The sequence below is a fragment of the Phyllobates terribilis genome, unplaced genomic scaffold (genome assembly GCF_046119375.1).
Source record: "Phyllobates terribilis strain yellow unplaced genomic scaffold, ASM4611937v1 Scaffold_2__4_contigs__length_985480577, whole genome shotgun sequence".
NCBI lineage: Eukaryota > Metazoa > Chordata > Amphibia > Anura > Dendrobatidae > Phyllobates > Phyllobates terribilis.
This window is the reverse complement of record NW_027362762.1, coordinates 391,310,873-391,330,234: the sequence shown is the minus strand read 5'-3', so window position 1 is coordinate 391,330,234 and position 19,362 is coordinate 391,310,873. Positions and strand designations below refer to the sequence as shown.

General features: G+C 43.2%; 1 protein-coding gene across 4 annotated transcripts in view; it reads right to left on the bottom strand.

The window, feature by feature from the left end:
* Positions 1–4,585: 4,585 nt before the first annotated feature.
* The window catches only part of AFF3 (ALF transcription elongation factor 3), a 563,963-nt gene continuing 549,186 nt past the window's right edge, over positions 4,586–19,362 (bottom strand). For all 4 annotated transcript variants that reach the window (XM_073664860.1, XM_073664861.1, XM_073664862.1 and 1 more), the window contains 3 exons: positions 15,704–15,753; positions 11,591–11,811; positions 4,586–8,555 (listed from right to left, as the gene is read on the bottom strand). In XM_073664860.1, coding sequence (XP_073520961.1) covers positions 8,431–8,555; positions 11,591–11,811; positions 15,704–15,753 — 396 coding nt within the window. In that variant the 3' untranslated portion in view covers positions 4,586–8,430. The remainder of the gene's footprint in view (positions 8,556–11,590; positions 11,812–15,703; positions 15,754–19,362) is intronic.

The window sequence follows — 19,362 nt, the reverse complement described above, 5'->3', positions numbered from 1 at the left end:
GAGGAGTGCCTGGAGGGGCGTGTCTAGGGGCCTCGTCAGATCCAACCTTGGACGCATGGCGGCTTAATTGACTCCGTGGTCTGAGGAGGGACGAGGGAGGTGACCCAGGTGCTACTCCAGGGCAGACCTCGGTCACACAGCTGTTGACCCACACCGGGGTATGCAGGAACGGGCAGGTTCAACTGGTGTGTAGATAGGCAGGCACTAGCGGGCACGACTGATATACAGGCGGGCAGGTACTGGCGGGTACGGCTGGTATACAGACAGGTGGGTAGACAGGCTGGATAGGGACCAGTACAGGGTGCAGACGGGAAGCGGGGCAAGGCAGAGCCGCAGGTGTGGATGGGAAGCAGAGCAGGGCAGAGCCGCAGGTGCGGACGGGAATCGGAGCAGGGCAGGGCAGAGCCGCAGGTGCGGACGGGAAGTGGAGCAGGGCAGGACAGAGCCGCAGGTGCGGACGGGAAGCGGAGCCGCAGGTGCGGACGGGAAGCGGAGCCGCAGGTGCTGACGGGAAGCGGAGCCGCAGGTGCTGACGGCAAGCGGAGCTGCAGGTGCTGACGGGAAGCGGAGCCGCAGGTGCGGACGGGAGGCGGAGCAGGGCTGCAGGTGCGGACGGAAAGTGGAGCAGAGCAGAGCCGCAGGTGCAGACGGGAAGCAGAACAGAGCCACAGGTGCGGACAGGAAGCAGAGCAGGGCAGGGCAAAGCCGCAAGTGAGACGGGAAACAGGGCAGGGCAGAGCCGCAGGTGCGGACAGGAAGCAAAGCAGCGCCGCAGGTCCGGACGGGAAGCAGAGCAGGGCAGGGCGGAGCCGCAGGTGCGGACGGGAAGCAGAGCCGCAGGTGCGGACGCGAAGCAGAGCCTTGCAGAGCAGAGCCGCAGGTGTGGAGGGGGAAGTGGAGCAGGGCAGAGCAGAACCAGATACACACAAGATACTTGCTATGAAGTAGCAAGTGGACACACTCATAAGCTGGAGTACAGAGACCACAGGTAGGAGATAGGTTCTGGTACAGACACTGCAGGCAAAGGGAAGGATTGGACAAAGAGACAAACAGGTAACGGGCTAGGACACAGTTCAGACAGGAACAAAATACTCAGTCAATCACACTCCAACCTCCCCACCATGGCCTAGACCAAAGAGCTGTCTAAGGATACCAGGGACAAAATTGTAGACATGCACAAGGCTGGGATGAGCTACAGACAATAGGCAAGCAGCTTGGTGAGAAGGCAACAACTGTTGGCACAATTATTAGAAAATGGAAGAAACACAAGATGACTGTCAATCTTCCTCGGTCTGGGGCTCCATGCAAGATCTCACCTCATGGGGTAAGGATGATTCTAAGGTCAGGAATCAGCCCAGATCTACATGGGAGGACCTGGTCAATGGCCTGAAGAGAGCTGGGACCACAGTTTCAAACATTATCGTTAGTAACATACTACGCCGCCATGGATTAAAATCCTGCAGGGCACACAAGGTCCCCTTGCTCATGCCAGCACATGTCTAGGCCCGTTTGAAGTTCACCAATGACCATCTGGATGATCCTGAGGAGACATGGGAGAAGATCAAGTGGTCAGATGAGACCAAAATAGAACATTTTGGTATCCACTCCACTCACCATATTTGGAGGAAGAAGGATGAGTACAACCCCAAGAACACCATCCCAACTGTGAAGAATGGTGGAGGAAGCATCATACTTTGGGGGTGCCTTTCTGCAAAGGGACAGGACCTGGCAACTCACAGATGCACAGAACACACTGAGAGGTGTTGCTCTGGCACCTCCCACAGGGAGGGGGTGCCTTAAGTACCCAGTGACTCACAGCAATAGGCTGGGGACAGAATAGGACGGAACGCACTGTTCCTTTAAGACTCAGGAAGTTCCATCGCCGCCGCCCTAAGCCAGCAGACAAGAGACATGCACACAGCAAGTAGAGGAGCATTGTGCGCAGCCTGGACTTGTAGGTAAGTTGGCGGTCTTGAATAGTGGGAGATGGTAAGCCATGCCAGCACGCTGCCAGGGATGTTACATAAATACATACAGTTATGGCAAAAAAAAGTGTTGGCCCCCTTGAAATATTTCCAGAAAATGAAGTATTTCTCCCAGAAAATTATTGCAATTACACGTTTTGTTATACACATGTTTATTTCTTTTGTGTGCATTGGAACAACACAAAAAACAGAGAAAAAACGCAGACTGGACATAATTTCACACTAAACCCCAAAATTAGGCCGGACAAAATTGTTAGCATCCTCAACTTAATATTTGGTTACACACCCTTTGGAATAAATCTGCAATCAATCGCTTCCTATAGCCATCAACAAGCTTCTTACACCTCTCAAGTGGAATTTTTGACCAGTCTTCTTTTGCAAACTGCTCCAGGTCTCTCACATTTGAAGGGTGCCTTCTCCCAACAGCAATTTTAAGATCTCTCCACAGGTATTCAATGGAATTTAGATCCGAAACCCATTGCTGGCTACTTCAGAACTCTCCAGCGCTTTGTATCCATCCATTTTCGGGTGCTTCTTGAATTATGTTTGGGATCATTGTCTTGCTGGAATACCCATGACTAGGATGCAAACCCAGCTTTCTGACACTGGGCACTACATTGTGACCCAAAATCCTTTTGTAATCTTCAGATTTCATGATGCCTTGCACTCATTCAAGGCACCCAGTGCCAGAGGTAGCAAAACAACCCCAAAACATCTTTGAACCTCACACCATTTTTCACTGTATGTACTGTGTTATTTTCTTTGTTTCATTTCATTCAAATGTCGACAGATAGTTCGCGCTGACACTGATGCACCCCGAGTCTGCAGCTTGAATTTCTTTGGAACCTGATTAGGGCTGCTTATTCACCATCCGGACTATCCTGCGTTGCAACCTTTCATCAATTTTTCTCTGCCGTTCATGTCCATGGAGATTAGCTACATTGCCATGGGTTGTAAACTTCTTGATTATGTTGCACACTGTGGACAAAGGAACATCAAGATCTCTGGAGATGGACTTGTAACCTTGAGATTGTTGATATTTTCAACAATTTGGGTTCTTAAGTCCTCGACAGTGTACTTCTCCTCTTTCTGTTCTCCATGCTTAGTGTGGCAAACAAAGACAGACTGTCACGGATTTTTCGCAACATAAATGGGCCAGAAGACTACAGTGTCTAATTTCATGTACCCCTGCACTGATCAGAAGCATTTATCCTTCATATTAAATGGTGCAGGTTTCTGTTAGCAGTGCAGTGGTTAATCTTTTTAGCTTGGAGTCTCTGAAGCTTCCCAGCTTGGATGATCTCAGCTGTTCAGTATTGGCCACTCCCCCCTCCTATATATACTCGCCTCTGGCAATCTGGATTGCCAGTGTTTAGTCTTGTACCACCTGGTGAGGAGTGGTGAAGTCAGTTGTTGATAGAGGCATTTGGAGTATTTATCTTTTACTGTTGCTAGGTGTTTCGGCTGTGTGCAAATCCAAATTCTCTCCTATTTAGTTTCCCTTGCTTTTCTTCCCAGTGTTCCTCTCGGTTGTCTGTGAGTGCATATTTGTATGATTGGTATTTTCATTTATCCCTGTACGTCTTTCCTTGTTTGTCTGGTTTGTGTATATACATACACTATTCCTCCCCACTTCCCTGGGTGGAGGAGGGGGGCAGATATAGGGCTGATTCAGGAGTTCAGCAAGGTACGTGGCCCCAGCATCTTCCCCATCAGAAGTAATTTGGAGAGCAGGGATAGCTAGGGAGCCCCTAGCGTTAGGTACAGGGAATTAGCCCCTGGCCCTGGGTAATCTGACAACAGAATTGTGACACACACAGTGCAAAGAGTGTGTCAACTTCTCCCCTTTTATCTGGTTTCAGGTGTGATTTTCATATTGCCCACATCTGTTACCATATTTTGTGGATTATAAAATGCACCAGATTATAAGACGCACCCCAAATTTTGGGGTGCAAAATAGGGAAAACATTTTTTTTTATTAAAATGATGCACCTTATAATCCGTTTTACTTGAGGGGGGCGGCGGTGGTCGAGCAGGGATCGCAGGAGCCAGGGTCACAGATACAGGAGGTTGGCGGCGGCTGCGGCAGGCTCTGTCCTCTCAGAAGGGTCTGATTCAGGATGACTTGGGCGATGGTGGGAGTTGGGAGTGGGGCGAAGCTGTGCTTTGATACTTCTAGGTACTTGGCTTTGACAAAACTTTATTGACATACTTAGGTGCGGATCACATGCGTTTTTGATGCATTTCCGCTGCAAAAAAGGACTAAAAATGCATGTGCATTTTTTACCTGTGGATTTTCCGCATCTAATGTAAGTCAATGGGGAAAATTCGCACAGAAAAATCAGCGTACCCGGAAGAGAAATTTACATGCTGAGGATGAAACACGCACCGCAGGTCAGTTTACGATGAGTAAAAAAAAGCACAGGGGCATGAGATTTTTATAAATTCCCTCCACTTTTCTGGAACTTTAAGACGCAGTAATTTTGATGCATTTCAGAAATCTCATTCAAACTCTGAACGAGCCTTAAAGCTCAAACTCTAAACTAAACTAGAACATTAGAAATATAACAAAAATACATACAATGCACAGGAGACAACTGTGATAATAGATTTGTTCTTTTTATTTTTAATATCACATTTAAAAAAAGGTTTGTCAACATAATTGTTTCTTTCTTAAATAGAAAAGTGCTTTTTATAATGATAATTAAGGCCCATTCTGTTATTTTACAAGTTTAAAAAGTGTGCTACATAGGTTTATTATGACCATACACAGAGTTGAAAGCTTCACTGTTCATCCTTTCATCAGCATTGTATATGTGGTGTATAGCGAAAAGTGAAAATTATTTGCAAAGAATGTCAATGACACTTGGCTGTTTACACAACACAGTGATATGGTGATTATTGAGATTTCCATTTTTTTTATATACATAGAATGTTTTCTCATAAAGCAAGTCCTGACCCAGTTGGAATTCACAATTTCTGACACACACACTCATCTGGATTAGAGATGAGCTAATAAATTCACAACACCTTGCTCCACAGCCATGGTCAGTATTCAATCGCCACTGACCAGCAGTTCTGTGAACCATCTTTGGCCTGTTGGCATCCTCAGCCCCACTTTTGACTTAGTGCAATATCGTGTATGTGTCATGGCGCCATGATGATGTAGCGCCCGGCCTACTAATCGAGAGGAGCTGGAGATGCCGGCAGGTATGAGGCAGTTCACAGGGAATACTTACATGGTCGCTGGACCAGGGTTCTGAGAATTGATTCGCTCATCTCAGATACGGATTTCATATAACAATTGGCCTTAGTACGATTAGATACATATTCCATTAACAAAAATCTGTCTTAGGCCTCTTTCACACATCCGTATAAAACGGGTACCGGTGTCATCAGTGTTTTCCATCAGTGTGGCATTCGGGTGTCCATTTTTACCATTAGTGTCCTCAGTGTTTTTCCCGTATGGATAAAGAAAGAAATGACAAAACTTCTCCTATACTTTGCAGTGTTAAACACAGATGGCACACGCATGTCATCCGTGTGCTGTATGTGTTTCTCACGGACCCATAGACTTGTATTGGCGCTTATCATCTGTGCTGCTCGAGAAAAAACAGCATGTCTCCGTGTGTTTTACATGGACACATGCTCTATGTACAAACACGCACATGTGCATAGCACCATAGGTTATAATGAAAAAAAAATGGATACCACACGTACAGGAAACACGGACGTGTGAAGTAGGCCTTAGATCAAGCAAAAATAGGGAAAGAAATATATCTTCAATGTGCATTATTGCCAGTGGAACTAATCAACCTCCACAGCTGAATGCATGTGTTAGGGTCAAATTCTAGGCCTAAGCTATACTTAGGATAGGGACTGACGATGTGGCCCGCCTGCCTCAGCGGCCAATCGCCACATGATTTTACTTTCCGATTGTGTGGCCTTTGGCCGTGGTGGGCTGCCTGTATTCTTAATGTTGGATTCCATGTAGTGTGCACGTGTGGCTGAGACTCAGATGTGACATGACTGCAGTGCTGCAGAACACCACCCTAAGACCACATTCACACATTCAGTACTTGGTGAGTATTGTACATCAGTATTTGTAAGCCAAAACCAGGAGTGGTGATAAATACAGAAGTGGTGACGTGTTTCTATTATACTTTTCCTCTGATTGTTCCACTCCTGGTTTTGGCTTACAAATACTGAGGTAAAATCCTGACCTAATACTGACCGTGTGAACGTGGCCCAATATGCATGTCCATGCAGTTTCAAATGGACTGTTTAGAAAGTCACTGCTAATTAAGTGTAGATTGATAATTCCTGAATGGTTTTATGACCACCATGTAGCCATTATCTGTCAACTCTCAATTAATGAATTTTTTAACAATCCATTTGAAAACGATGAAAACTATGCACGCCTGCCGAATTGCAGCTACATTGCGACTGGGTGATGGCTGGGCAGTAGGACTTTCTGCTGAGACTTTTTGTAGTGCTACCGATTTTTATTAACTACTGAGCTAAAGCTGCAGCCCAAAAGAATACTTTGGGGGAGATTTACCAAGAGAGATGTGCCAGAATTCTAATTCAATTTGCCCAAAAACTGGCAAATTCTGCAAGCATTTGCAATTCTGTGATAAATTTTGCACTTCTTCTCCCTGTATGTTCCAGTTTTAAAGCACACCTGTCAGCAGGATTGTGCTCAGTAAACTATATACACTGTCAGGTGGGCGACAATACACTGATTAAAATGATACCTTGGTTGATGAAATCCGTCCTGTGGTTCTTGTGTAGTCTTTACTTTCAGTTTGGAGATAATGATATGCTCATGCTTCAGGGAGGCCTGTGGGGGGCGCTCTATCACAAGAACCACAGGATGGATTTCATCAACCAAGGTATCATTTTAATCAGTGTAATGTCGCCCACCTGACAGTGTATGTAGTTTACTGCGCACAATCCTGCTGACAGGTGCTCTTTAAGTTGTCTGAAGACAATTATAAGAAATATTCCCCATCAAGTTGTATGCAATCTTTGGGCTACAACTCGACAGTTAGAATCCTGAAGATCCCCTATTGCAATTTCCATATTGCCTGTTGGATATTTAGTGTGAGTAGCAGATAATCCCTTAGGTTCCCACGATCAGTTCCCACAATGAGTTTTTGACCCTGCATATTCTCACTGCGCAAAAACGCAAAGCATCTCAGTTCCAGCAAAGTGGATGGGATTTATAGTAATCTCCTGCCCACTGTGCTCTTTTTTACTCAGTGTAATCTGACTTGTGGTACATACGTGAAGTCAACAATATGTCAATTTCTCTTGCAAGTGCGCTGAGTTTTATATGTAGATTTTCCCCATAGAATTGTATTGGATGCGGAAAATTTGCAGGTAAAAAAATCACATGCGTTCTTAGTGCATTTCCACTGTGGAGACACACTAAAAATGCACCTGACTGTATCAATAAAGTTTTATCAAAGCCAAATACCAGTAAGTATCAAAAACAAAGCAGCTTTATTTAAAATATGACATGCTTTTAAAAAAAAAAACACACTGAAAAACACTATGAAAAAAAAGGAACTAATTTACATAATAGGTGCAGAAAATCTGCAACATCAGAAACTCACCAATACTGATCGAGGGAACTTAACCTTATGCCACGTTCACACGTTCAGTATTTGGTCAGTATTTCACATCAGTAATTGTAAGCCAAAACCAGGTGAGGAACAATCAGATGAAAAGTATAATAGAAACACATCACCACTTCTGCATTTATCACCCACTCCTGGTTTTGGCTTACAAATACTCATGTAAAATACTGACCAAATACTGATAGGGTGAATGTGGCCTTAGACTGTGCCAACTTGTGTAGCCCTAAACCAAACCCAAATGTAACCTGGTGGGTCCACTCCTGAGTTTCTGACAATTTTGTAGTGATTTAGTTTTACTTTGAAGCTGTTAGCACATTACAAGAATACAGACACTAAGGCTACACTCCCACAATGAGTTTTTGGTGAGTATTTTACGTTGCTTATTTTAGAAAAAATGCAAGGAACATATTTTACTTAATGGGTGCAGAAATGGTGAAAATCTGCAACATCAAAAACTCATCATGGGAGCATAGCCTAAGATGGTGTCAGAGAGCAAATATGGGGAATTTTAGTTTCTTTCTCTCCCAGTACCCGAATTGCTTATGCTATTAGATAAACTTTTAAAGAATACAAATAATGAATGTTTCATTACATAAAGTACTGTCTGAGGTGTGGCAATTTGGATGCACACTGTAATCTGTCAGAACTCTTCAATAGTAAAAGCGTTCTATGTATCTGTCCAATGCTGATGAGCGATTTACAGAATTCTAAAGTAGTGCGAGAAGTGATGGAGCTGTTCATAAACGTAATACCTGGAAAAGTAGCAGTTCAGTGGAAACAGATGCAGTGTTACAAATTCACTACATAACATGGCGAGAACTATGCCGTATCCAGGAAAGTCCTTGTCTGGTATATTGGACCAGGTGCTCCATTGAACTGTGCAGTGTTATCGGTCCCACTGATGAATCAAGCTCATTGAAGAACTCTGAAAACAAACAAAATTAGTTTTGGTTAGCTACATTGTATACACTATAATTCCAACATTTTTTTGGAACTTTAATGTTTTCTGGTGTTTTTTTGTGAAGGAGTTTTTGTTCTCTATAAATAGTTGTTTAGCCAACTTAGCTGAAATATGGGTTGACTGCATTTTTTATTTTCCAAAATAATATCATTACTTAAGTATTGGAGATAAGAGGTGAGAGTAACATTTTACAATTTTTTTAATTACTGTCCACAGCGTTGATCTGCTTCAGCCAGTGACAAGAGTGACCAGTGACAGGAATCACGCTTGAGACACTGCAACAGGCTGTCCTCACTGCAGTATGGAGTAGAGACTGTTGAGGGTTTGGCCTGTGTGAGAGTGGAAGGGGATCGGAGAGGTGAGTGTGATTTTATCATTTTATTACACCAACGTCAGCATTATATATACATATATATATAAACTTTTTAGTTTATGTATGTATTGTAAGGCTATGTTCACACTAGGCATTTTTTTTTTGCAGCAAAACCTAATCTCTTGGCAGGAAAGAAGCAGCAGCAAAAACCTTTTTTGGTGCGTTTTTCAGGATCCCAAAGTTCATTTTTGCTTCCACCACAGAAGTATGAATACAGGTCACCAATGGCAGTGCATTTACTTACTTTCACACTTTGGTCTGCCATTGAGTTGCTCAGGCATTGTTCAATTTCACACCTTTGTCAGCCACAATATGGGTTACTACAGTTTAATTAACTTGGGAAAATCACAAAAAATAAAAAAGTTTCACATACTGCTGTACTTGCTTTTTTTTCCACTGAAAATGCAGGAAAACCTAGGCATTTTTTCTGCGTTTTTTTCACCACCCTTTACTTTCAATGGGTAAAAAACGCTGAAGAAGTGACATGCTCTATTGTGCAGAAAACCATACAAAGCACAAAATACTGATGACACAAAAACCAATGTGTGTGCCTGAGATTTCTGAAATCTCATAGACTTTGCTGGTACTATAAATCGAAGCTGAAAATTTGCATAACAAAAAAGCTGAAAAAACAACTGGTGTGAACATACCCTTAGAAGACATTGGGGGAGACTTAGGAAACTTAATGCACAAGAAATTTGATGCAATTTACCCCAAAATAAACTGTCTGTAATGACTTGCATTTTATGTGCTTTGTCCAACATGGCCCTACTGATAAGGGGTGTGGCATGGAGGAAAGAAGCATGGCCTAACTTGCAATAGCATGCACTAAAATGGTAGCACTAAGTAAGTTTACTTATATGTGGTGTAAACTTAAGCTAGACAGTATCAAAATATCACAACTCATCAGATGAGGTAAATATTGTTGGAAAAGCAATAAGCGCAAATAGGGTGTTATCCAATGACACAGGAAATTAAAAAACGTATTCCTCCCTGGTGCTGCCGACATTTAGTCATACAGGTGTGCTGACATGGCTATAGCCACTGCTCACAGCATTGTCAGCGGCGACTGTAAGCATGTCCCGGCACTTTGACTAACAGCCAGCTCTACACAGATGCTCTGCTGAGCCAGCTGTCAATCAAAATGCCGGGGTGGGCTTACCGCCGACACTCACACTATTGAGCGGTGATTGTAGGCTTGCGGCTTCTGGGAGGAATGAGATTAATTTTCTCTTATTAACTTGCAGAGTCACCCAAAGGGAAGAGTCAGACAGCCGTGTAACTCGGATTAGGATAGCAACGCAATGCTCAGACTGGCAATCGCCTCTCCTGACCTGAGCATGACAGTATGATTTTCTATGCAGCGGTCACGCTCGGGTCGGGAGAGCTATACGGCTGTCTGCCTCTTCCCTATATCTGCAGGTAAACAGCATTATTGTACGTGTCCGGTTCCCTTTTAGACTGCCTAGTCTAAGTTTGCAGTGTCTAAGAATTAGACCGTACTGATAAAACTGCCCAGTGTTTTTTATTACCTCAGTCAAGATCTTTTCTTCCTGATGAATGTAAACATTTTTTTTACATTTAGGTTCTAGAAATTCTTACTAGAGACCTAATACTCCTAACAGCTGAGGGGTTGCTACAGTTATATCCCATCTGATCCTTTGTAAGCTAGGTTTGCTTGACTGCAGAATGAAGCAATTTAGCAAGAGAGATTTGTGCTGCGTAGGCTAGACACAATTGTTTCCAATGCAAATCATTTATCTTGACAGAAGGCAGAGATGTAGAATAGGAGGAGGAAATAAGGGGAAGTATTATAATAGAAACTTACAGAACATTTTGTTGTACAGTGATTACGTTCATGACAAATAATATCATAAAATCCCTTTATTATAATACAATAATTATCTCTTTGTTTCCCCTACAAACAACAAAATTTAATCAATTTAAATATTGTCGGTTATTGCCAAAAACTCGTTTTAAACTATTTATACAGTACTTCAGAGGACGTAGCCCCTAAAAAAAAAAATCATACCTACAGTATGATTTCACGGTTTTAGTAGTTTTATTTCATATATAAATGAGGGCTCTCGGTGCATGATTGGAACGGCTCACTATTCCGCTCCCTCAATCAGCACTTCCTATAGCTAGACTGACTCTCTTGACCAAAGCGAGCACAGCCTGAATTGAATCCTCGGCCCTGTGCATTTGCACTGACACGGCAGGAGCCCAGCAAGTGCACACACTCAGTATCAGTGCGGGCACACTCTCATCCTGTTCTGTTGACTGCACTGCCCACCTGCTACACACGGAATCACACAGTAGTGTGAGACTATTGCAGGCAAGACAGAGAGATGAGAGTGCAGCCACACTGACACTGTGTACGCTCTCGCTCACTGGGCTCCTGCAGTGTCAGTGCCGATGCATAGAGCCGAAAATGCAATTCAGGCAACATTCATTGTGGGAAAGCGAGCGTTGTCAATCTAGGGGGAAGTGTGCAGCATGCTATTTGAAGGGTCGAAATGGGTTATAAATATTTAAGATGGGAAAGGCATAGGCTGAACATAATTAGCACAGAGTGATTATTTTATTGGAACAAATGTAGGACTTTTGTATTATGCCAATGTACCTGTGTTTTCTTTGGCAAGATTATCAGCAATTTCCCAGTAGTCATAGCTGTGCAGGATACTGTTAGTAATACTGACGTGGTTGGCAGCCATCTGGTGAATGCGCTGGGGAATGCTTATAATGGAGCTAGAACTAGAACTGGTGGCACCAGAACTGGGGATACTTCCTTGAGAGCTCACTGGAGATGGTGTGGGGGATGATGGCGACGAAGTTCCTGTGGTTCTAGATGATACATAAAATAGGCATGTTGTTCAATACATAAAGATTTTTAACATTACCATGTTATTCTAGCCAACACGCAAACACTTTGCCCAGAATATGCACATTCCTTCCAACTCTCTTAAACTTACAGCCCTTTCTCAGTATCAAATGGGGATAGAAATAGGAATAGTTAGAGAGAGAAACCATGACAGGATTGCTGCACAAAGAACCAGAGGGGGTGATAATTGGGTAGAGAGACAGAGATAGTTGGGTAGAGTGCAAATTACAGGAATCGTTGGGTAGAAAACCAATGTCAGAAACAGTTGGGTATACGGGATAGTCATAGTGATAGTTGGGTATGGATCCAGTGACAGGAATAGTTGGGTAGAGAACCAATCTCAGGAACAGTTGGGTATACTGACATAGGGATAGTTGGGTATGGATCCAATGACAGGAATAGTTGGGTATACTGATAGCCATAGGCATAGTTGGGTATGGATCACGTCACAGGAATAGTTGAATAGAGTATGTACCGTATTTTTCGGACTATAAGACGCACCGGACCATAAGACGCACCCCAAATTTTGGGGTGGAAAATAGGAAAAAAATAATTTTTATAAGATGGGGTCCGTCTTATAGTCTGATTAGATATTTTACCTGGGGGGTAAGCAGGATCGCAGGTCCCTCCGTTCCCTGTCTCAGGAACCCGGCGGCAGCAGAAGAGGTGAGATGCCGGTGTCTGGTTGGGGCCTGTGGACTGGCCTGGCCTGGGCTCTGTGGACTGGCCTGGCCTGGACTGGGGCCTATGGACTGGCCTGGACTGGGGCCTGTGGACTGGCCTGGACTGGGGCCTGTGGACTGGCCTGGACTGGGGCCTGGCCTGGACTGGGGCCTGGCCTGGGGCCTGTGGACTGGCCTGGCCTGGGGCCTGTGGACTGGCCTGTGGACTGGCCTGGACTGTGGCCTGTGGACTGGCCTGGACTGGGGCCTGTGGACTGGCCTGGACTGGGGCCCGTGGACTGGCCTGGACTGGGGCCTGTGGACTGGCCTGGGGACTGGATCTATGAGCGGCGTCCGGCGGTGAAGCAGAGGAGCTGGGGCCTGTGAGCGGCGTCCGGCGGTGAGGCAGAGGAGCCGGGGCCTCTGCTGAGCTGTGAGTGGCTTACGGCGATGCGGCAGAGCAGCGTGTGCAGTTTCCGGTGGCTTGAGGCTGTGATCTACAGGAAAATGGCCGCCGGAGCAGGCGCATGCGCCGACCCGGAGCTCCGGCGGCCATTTTCCTGTGAATTACGGCCTCTGGAAGATGGCCGCGGCCACCGGAAGCCGCACACGCTGCTCTGTCGCACCGCCAGACACCGCTCACAGCCCGGCAGAGGCCTCGGCTCCTCTACCTCACCGCCGGACGCCAATCATAGCCCGGCACAGGCCCCGGCTCCTCTGCTTCACCACCCGACACCAGCACAGGTACAGGCCCCGGCTCCAGCCGCATCTCACCTCTGCCGCCGACGGAGGACCCTGCGATCCCCGCTCCACCACCACCGGTAAAGTACCATTCGGACCATAAGACGCACCCCCCATTTTCCTTCAAAATTTTGGGGAAAAAAAGTGCTTCTTATGGTCCGAAAAATACGGTATGTACCTGACTAAGGAGAAAAATAAGTGAAGAATAACACTTTACTATGATTTATTGCTAAAGAACCTGATACATATAATTCAGAGCATTTTCAGGTATAAAGCAGCCTCATTTAGAATGACTATGCCTGGATATAACATGTTTAATTCATGATAAAATAGCTATATTGTGTCTCCATTGTGTATATAGTGTGAATTTTACACCTGTATTGCCTGGCATCGTGAGACAAATGTCTAGTATTACCAGATCAACATTTAGTAGGTACGTTTACTGATCATAATAGAATTATCGTGAGTTTTTGTTGTAAACTACCTGTATTTTTATGTGAACAAAGAGTTTTTAGCTAAAAATATGGTATGTATTTTACTGTATATAATCAACAAAAAGAAGGCTTTAATGCCAGAAATACAATATAAGAAAGCCAGATCATAGATGACAATGGGTATAATTATAAAGCATAATGACCACAAAATCCATAAACCTTATATTAACAGTATAAATACCAATATGGCATGTGTAAAACATTCATAGTCTTACCCACTATAGGCTGCAACATGCAGAGTCCCACAGACCATGGTCCTCAGTCCTGTGTACCCTATTAAGACTAAGACTGGGTAAGACTATTAATACTGTACAGTGCTGCTCACCATTATTGGCACCCCATTTTTTCATAGACTATACAATATTTTCAGAAATAAATGGAAATGTATCTAAGTTATATCCTCAGGATTTTTTAATTAGTGGTCCAAAGTAATGCAACTATAAAACATTGTTTTTCAACTTCCATGTTGCAATTTCAAAGAAAAAACTGAATAAACAGCATGTGCAGCAATAAAGGCACCCCTAATTAATACTTGGTTGCACACCCTTTGGCATTGCTGACAGCCTCCAGATGCCACAAAGCAACCCCACAGCATTATGGATCCTCCACCATGCTTAACTGTTGGTAAGGTGTTTTTTTTCTTTATAATCTTCATTGCGCTGTCTGTAAACAAACTGTTGCTTTGGATTGCCAAAAAGCTCTATTTTGTTTCATCTGGCCACAGAACATAAGGATTGTGGTTTGTCAAGGTACTCTGTGGCAAAGATCAGTTATTCCTTGGTCTTTTCTTCAGCAATAGTTTCTTCCTTGACCTTTGCCCATAAAGCAGTGGACAGACCACAATGTACGGATTGGTTGCGGATCTCCTGACCTAAACTCAATCGCCTATATATGTCTATGAGGCTGTAGATTTTGTATCGGGAGACCCGTAGTTGGTCTGTGCATTGGGGTACGTATACAGTCTGCAAAACATGGATTCCAGTGTAAGTCCAGCCTTAGAGATAACAGCAAGGAGGGTGGTTATACACAGATCTCCACAGAATGGGGCGAGGAGAAAGTATCTGAAGGATGGCAGAAAAAGCAGGCTATAGAAAAGGAGTAGGGCCACAGTCCCACTATCAGTATTTGGTCAGTATTTTTTCTCAGGAGTGGGTGATAAATGCAGAATTAGTGCACTTGTTTCTATTATACCTTTTCTCTTGTTGTTCCTCACCTGGTTTTGGCTCCCACTCCTGAGAAAAAATACTGACCAAATACTGATCAAATACTGATAGTGGGACCATGGCCTTAAGCACAGAAAAGGAATAAAGTGCAAGATAGAAGCAGTGAAGTCAGCTGTACCCTAGATACACATAGACTTCGAAAAATCTGATACTTGAATCAGGCTGCAAATTGCATATTATGGGGTCTGAAAACAGATGAGGGAACGAAGATTGCAGCATGAAATTTAGTACAATTTTATTAGCTAAAGCGAACCACTAACCTATGTAAAACAGAAAAAGAATATACGTCACTCTGTATAATTGGGTGCACGGAAAGGATACCACTCCATACAACCAATATAAAAAGAGGATCCAGCACTCAATTGTGCAAAAAAAAGAAAAAGGCTTTATTTGAAATCCAATCCATTATATGTAACGTTTCGGTCTAACACTCAAACCTTCATCAGATGGATTGCTATTTAGATAGTTGGGCAGTAAACCAAGCTATATAGAAAAGTAAAATAGCCCAACCGGCACTCCTTTTTTGCACATTTCAGAGTGCCGGATCTTGTTTTTGTATAACATATGTAAAAATATTTTTTTCCATGTCAAACGTGTCCATAGACTGTGACAAAGTCTTCACAATTACTCTTGCATGTAGGTATGCACAGAACCATTGTTAAAAATGAAAAACAGCCCTGCAATACTTCAACAAGCCGAGGAATACTTTTATCAGCCATTATTCTCATTGCTTACTTTCCATTGGCGTTCCAGGGTGATTGTACTCGTGGCCCTTTAGATGAAGTCTGAAAAGCAAAAGCCATACTGTTAGTACATTACATACATTACAATGCAGTATACTTACTAAAAGTATGCAGCCGGATTGGTGAAGTCATAGGATGAAATACGTTTGTATGCAACAGAGACTAGGCATCAAAGGTAATATTCCTAAGGGCAAGGCATTATCAGAAAATGACATTGTCATATCAGTTTAGTCTGTTTTGTGCATGTAGCTATCCACATAAATATCATGAAATATTCCAGTTTATCATTAAAGCAGACACATTAGGCCTTCCCTGTTTTCTGCAGTTTACTAGTCAGAATGAAGGACTGTAGACTGCTATGTGGATGGGGACAGTGATCTCATTGGCATTAGAAGGCAGAGAATGTATTTATTACACTCCTTAAGCTATATAACTTCTTAACTATATAAAGCAGGACAACCTGTTTTTTCTCTTTTTTGCATGTCATGTTTTAAATACAGCTACTTTATTTTTGATACTTCTTGGTATTTGGCTTTGACTAAACGTTATTAATACAGTCCTGTGTGGCTTACAAACGTTTTTGATTAATTTTCGCCATGGAAACGCACTTAAAACGAATGCGTTTTTTACCTGTGCATTTTCCACATCTAATGCAATGCTATGGGAATAATCTGCACATAAAACTTTGCAAAAGAAATTGACATGTTGTGGATTTGAAACACTCGGTTTACGCTGATTAAAAAAAAGCACAATACACATTGTCAAAACTTCACCAAAAACTCATAGTGTGCACACAGCCTAAAGCACTTAAAAGAAGTAAAAAAAGAACATGTGCACCGCAATGTCGTTTTTACATTATAGTGTTTTAGGCTTCATTTTTTTCAGCACTTTATCTGTCAGAATCCATCTGAAAAAGATGGCCTGTGCACGCATCCTTAGGCTACGTTCCCACAATGAGTTTTTGATGTTGCAGAATTTCTGCACTTATTATTTAAATTAGGTTGATTGCGTTTTTTCATTGCATTTTTGTGTATGTTTTTTTTACTTTTGTTTTTATCGTCTTTTTGACGCTGCGATTTTTGTCTGTTTGCTGTGTCATTCTTTAAATAAAGCTGGCATGTTTTTGAAACTTTCTGGTATTTTGATTTCTATTGACATACTTAAGTGCAAATTACCTGTGTTTCTGATGTGTTTCCACTGTGGAAACCCACTAAAAATGCATGTGTGTTTTTTACCTGCAGATTTTCCGTATCTAATGTAAGTCTATAAGGAAAATCTGCACATAAAATTCAGAGTACCTGCATGAGAAATTGACATGCTGCGGATTTGAATAACGCACCGCAGGTCAGTTTACGCAGCTTAAATAAGACGCACAGTGGGCAGGAGATCTCTATAGATCCCATCCACTTTGTTAGAACTGTAAGGCTATGTTCACACATGTTGGGTTTTTTAGCATCACAAATCTGCAGCAAAACCTAATCTCTGGCAGGAAATCAGCTATGTCAAAAACGCAGGTTTTGCTGCGCTTTTTCAGTGTTTTCTCAGCGTTTTTTTCACTGTCCTTCTGTCTCTATTTATGCATGTACATAAAGTTCTGTGAAAAAAAAGAACCCAATTCTATTTTGCCATCAAAAACGCTGAAAAAACGCTGATGCAAATTTTGGTGCGTTTTTGATGCCTTTTTTCAGCGTTTTTTTTCACCACCCATTACTTCCTATGGGTGAAAAAACGATGAAAAAACGCTGAAAGAAGTGACATGCTCTATTTTCAAAAAACACACCCAAGACACAAAATCCGTAGCAAAAAAAAACCAAGATGTGTGAACAGAGAATTATGGTTTCTCATAGACTTTGCTGGTACTGCAAGATGCAGCTGAAAATTTGCATAAAAATCTGCAGCAAAAAACGCTGAAAAACACAACATGTGTGAACAGAGCCTTAGACGCTGCGTTTTTGAAGCAGGGAAAATACGCAGCATCAAAAAAGGGATAAAAGCTCATAGGGGGAACGTAGCCTTACACAGACAGATGCTCCCAGAACAAGTGTCAAACAGCCCTCGTTTAAATCCATATACAGTACATGGAACAATAATTGGTACTATATATGACCAAACATTTGCTAGTGCGAACATTTGGTAGCATACAGATACATTATTGTGAGCAATAAATTCCTGTTTATATGAGGCCATGTGCTACTGACAAGCAATGCTTTCACTGTCCACAGAAAAGATGCAATCAAACAACAAGCATGTGTTTGGTTGTTTGTCGACTGATAGACAGACATGTTTCCATGGGCTAATGGTCAGGAACACCCCATCATGGCTCAGGTAAAAGGGTCTTTAGTAGAGATGAGTGGTGTTCGACTAGAACTGTTCACCAATCTCAAATTCGAGCTGTTTTGGGCGGTGTTCGAGTCGTTCGACGAACGTGAACGATTTGCAAAAAATTTGGCTGTTCGAGGTTATATTCGATAACTGTTCGTGCACCAAAAGCATAACTGGATTTTTTCATATCACGCAGGGATTGTCTGCCACTCACTGTAATGCCACAGCCATGGTGGTTGTGGCATTACAGTGGTTGCTCAAATCGATGGGAACAGTGCTCACAGTGAAACATGAAAAGCCGGCAATTCAGCAGCGGCATACACCGGTACCCGACAATTTAGAACAGAAAGAATAGAGCATCACACATAGATTAGATAGATAGAAACATGTCAGTTACATATATAAGTACAGTGATAGTGTTGGTTACTGTACTTGTCATTTAGTGTTAAAATAAAGGATTTATTAAAAAAAAAATTGACGTGGGGTTCCCCATAATTTTAATCTCTAGTGGAGGTTAAGCAGACGGCTGGGGCAGATATTTGAAGCCTGGGAAGGGGGTAATACCCACGGAGCTTCCCAGGCTACTAATATCAGCCCCCAGCTGAATACCTAGCCTTTACTAGCTATTAAAATGGGGGACCCCCAAAAAAAATGACGTGGGGTCCCCCCTATTTTAATAGCTAGCAAAGGCTAGGCAGACAGCTGGAGGCTGATATTAATAGCCCAGGAAGGGTGCCATTAATATTGGCCCCCTCCCAGGCTAGAAACACCAGCCGTCAGCCGCCCCAGAAATGGCGCATCCATAGGATGAGCCAATTCTGGCACTTAGCCTCGCTCTTCCCACTGCCCTGTAGCGGTGGCAGTGGGGTAATAGGGCTGGGGTTGATGTTAGCTTATAATGCCAGCTGACATCAAGACCAGGTTAGTAATACGCCCCCATTACTAACCCCATAGTCAAATATAAAAAAAACAAACACTCAGAATAAAGTCCTTTAATTGAAATAAACACACAATTCTTTAATGTTCTAAATTAAACCATACTTACCATCACGCCCATTCCAGCTGAAGCCAATGTCTTCTGCAATAAAAGTAAAATAATAAACCAACCTCATCCTTACCTTTCCATGGTTCCCAGGATGGCTTCAGCTCTGCTACATTCACATTCTGCCATCCAGCTTGCCATACCGCAGACACTGAGAAGCACAGGCACGCTTGCGCTCCTCAGTGTCTCGCTGTGACGGCATCCAGATGAGCCGAGTTCATGTCCAATGAACTCAGCTCACCTCATGCACGTCACTGACAGCTTGGGAGAATTCTCCTGCGCATGCG